The sequence below is a fragment of the Silene latifolia genome, chromosome X (assembly GCF_048544455.1).
Source record: "Silene latifolia isolate original U9 population chromosome X, ASM4854445v1, whole genome shotgun sequence".
In the NCBI taxonomy this organism is placed as follows: Eukaryota; Viridiplantae; Streptophyta; class Magnoliopsida; order Caryophyllales; family Caryophyllaceae; genus Silene; species Silene latifolia.
Window position 1 is genome coordinate 88,056,977 of NC_133537.1, and position 2,606 is coordinate 88,059,582.

The window sequence follows — 2,606 nt, forward strand, 5'->3', positions numbered from 1 at the left end:
TCTAGCGTGAACCCAATCTACTTCAGGAACTTGGCTCTTAAGTAATATCCTTAGGGATAGTATTTCTAGTTCTATGGGCTAAACTGCCTCCATCCCATAAACCTGGTAGTACGGGGTTGCCCCCGTGGCTGTTCTGATTGAAGTTTTATATCCCCACAAAACAAAGGGTATCTTCAATGGCCAATCTTTATAGTTATCAGACATTTTACTCAAATTGGTTGTAAGTGTTTTATTGGCAGTTTCTACTGCCCCATTTGTCTGTGGCCTGTATGGTGATGAGTTATGGTGCTTGATTTTTAACTTTTCAAATATAACCTCCGTTTCAGCTTGGAAATGGGTCCTGTTATCACTGATGACTTCGTGGGGTGTCCCATATCGACAAATGATCTCATTTTGAATGAACTGTGCTACTTGATTTGCTTTTAGCACTTTATAAGACTTGGCTTCTACCCACTTCGTGAAGTAGTCGATTGCGACCAAAATGAAACAATGTCCACCTGACCCAGAAGGGTTGACCTTTCCGATAATATCGATCCCCCAGGTTGAAAAAGGCCAAGGTGATGTCATCGTATATAGCATAGAGGGTGGTACATGCTGTACATTTGCAAATATCTGGCAATTGTGGCAATGTCGAACATAATGTCGGCAATCTGCTTCCATTGTTGTTTAGTAATAACCAAGTCTCATGATCTTACGAGTCAACACGTGAGTATTCATGTGGGGTCCATATTCCCCGTCATGAACCTCCTCCATGACTTTGTCGGCTATCTTTTGATCAATACATCGCAATAAGACACCTTGCGCGGTCTTTTTATATAGTTGCCCTCCATTAGCCTCAACGAAGTGGGTCGAGAGCATCCATAATGCTCGTTTTCCCCGAGCATCGAGGTTGTCAGGGTATTCTCCTGTGTCTTTGAATTTCAAGATTGATGTGTACCAGGGTTCAATCTCATCTTCCTCACTGCCATTAATCTCATTTATGTATGATGGTGCTGATCTTTGTTCGACACATAGTGGCATGTTGTCTATATGATCTGGGATGTTAACCAAGGCTACCAACTTAGACAAAGCATCGGCGAATTGAATCTCTTCTCTGGGTAAATGGACATAGTGTATTTCCTCGAAATACTTTTCCAATTCCTCTATCTTAGCCTGGTAAGGTGCCATACTATTACTTTTGATTTTCCACGACCCTGTTACTTGGTTAGTGACCAAAGATGAGTCACCATGTTCCAGTAACTTCTTTATATTTAGACTAATAGAGCTGCGCAAACCAAGTAGGCATGCTTTGTACTCAGCAGCATTGTTGGTGGCGAGGAAATCTAATTTGATGGATACAGGTACATGTTCTCTCTTTGGTGAAATGAGGAGGATTCCGACCCCATATCCCATGCTACTCGATGCTCCATCGAAATAAACATCCCATACTTCGTCTTCGACATGAACCACATTTTTATCTGGGAAAGACCACAAGTCCGTAACACTGTCTTCCTCTATTGGATCGTCTGCGGGGAAGTTGGCGACAGCCCTTCCTTTCACTGCTTTCAAGGGTACGTACTTAAGATCGAATTCAGCTAACATGAGAGTCCATCACGACATTCTGCCATTTAATACTGTTTTTTCAAACAGGTATTTGATTGGATCCATTCTGGAGTATATACTGATACTATAACACAGCATATAGTGTCTCAGCTTCTTTGTTGCCCAGACTAAGGCTAGGCATATTTTTTCTAACGTGATGTACTTAGCTTCATATTATAAGAACTTTTTACTGATGTAGTAAATTGCCCTTTCTTCTTTTTCCACAGATTGGGCCAACATTGCTCCCATCGCGGTATCTGTTATTGTTAGATACAAGGATAGTGGCAATCCGGCTATGGGTGGACTAAGCACAGGTGGAGCAGATAGAACTTATTTGATCCTGTCAAATGCGGCTTGACATCGTCATCCCACATCTCGTGTTCTCCGACTTTCAATTTCAAAAAAATCGGTTCACATATCATTGTCAACTACGAGACAAAGCGGCTTATATATTGGATTCGACCCAGGAAACCTCGAAATGTTTTCTCAGTTTTGGGATGATGGATTTCCATAATGGCCTTGATTTTCAAAGGATCAATCTCAATACCACGGTGGTTGATGATGTGACCCAGGAGCTTCCCGGAAGTAACCCCGAAGGCGCATTTTTGAAAGTTCAACCTCATGTTATATTTCCTTAATCTTTTAAGGAATTTTCGTAAGGCCTTTGAATGACCATCACGTTCCTTTGATTTCGCAATCATGTTGTCGACATACACCTCGACTTCCTTACGCATCATATCGTGCAATAACTTTGTCGCGGTTCTTTGGTATGTTGCCCCGGCATTTATCAACCCAAACGGCATTACCGTATAACAATAGGTTACCCATTGCGTGATAAACACGGTTTTGTGCATATCTTCCTCGGCCATCTTTATCTGATTGTATCCGGAATACCCATCCATGAAAGATAGTAGGGCATGATTCGCGGTATTATCAACCAAGATATCGATGTGAGGTAATGGAAAGTCATCTTTCGGACTGGCTTTGTTCAAATCACGGAAGTCTGCACACACACGAACTTTCCC

The 2,606-nt window shown here is 41.9% G+C and overlaps 1 protein-coding gene across 1 annotated transcript; it reads right to left on the bottom strand.

Annotated features, from left to right (window-relative positions):
* Positions 1-666: 666 nt before the first annotated feature.
* Positions 667-1,581, bottom strand: LOC141617799 (uncharacterized). Its single transcript, XM_074434944.1, has one exon. It carries the CDS (start codon positions 1,579-1,581, stop codon positions 667-669), a length of 915 nt encoding a protein of 304 aa, XP_074291045.1.
* Between the last annotated feature and the right edge of the window lie 1,025 nt (positions 1,582-2,606).

Excerpts from the sequence above, each read along its gene's own strand:
- LOC141617799 (XM_074434944.1), bottom strand. The coding sequence starts at position 1,581 with ATGTTAGCTGAATTCGATCTTAAGTACGTACCCTTGAAAGCAGTGAAA.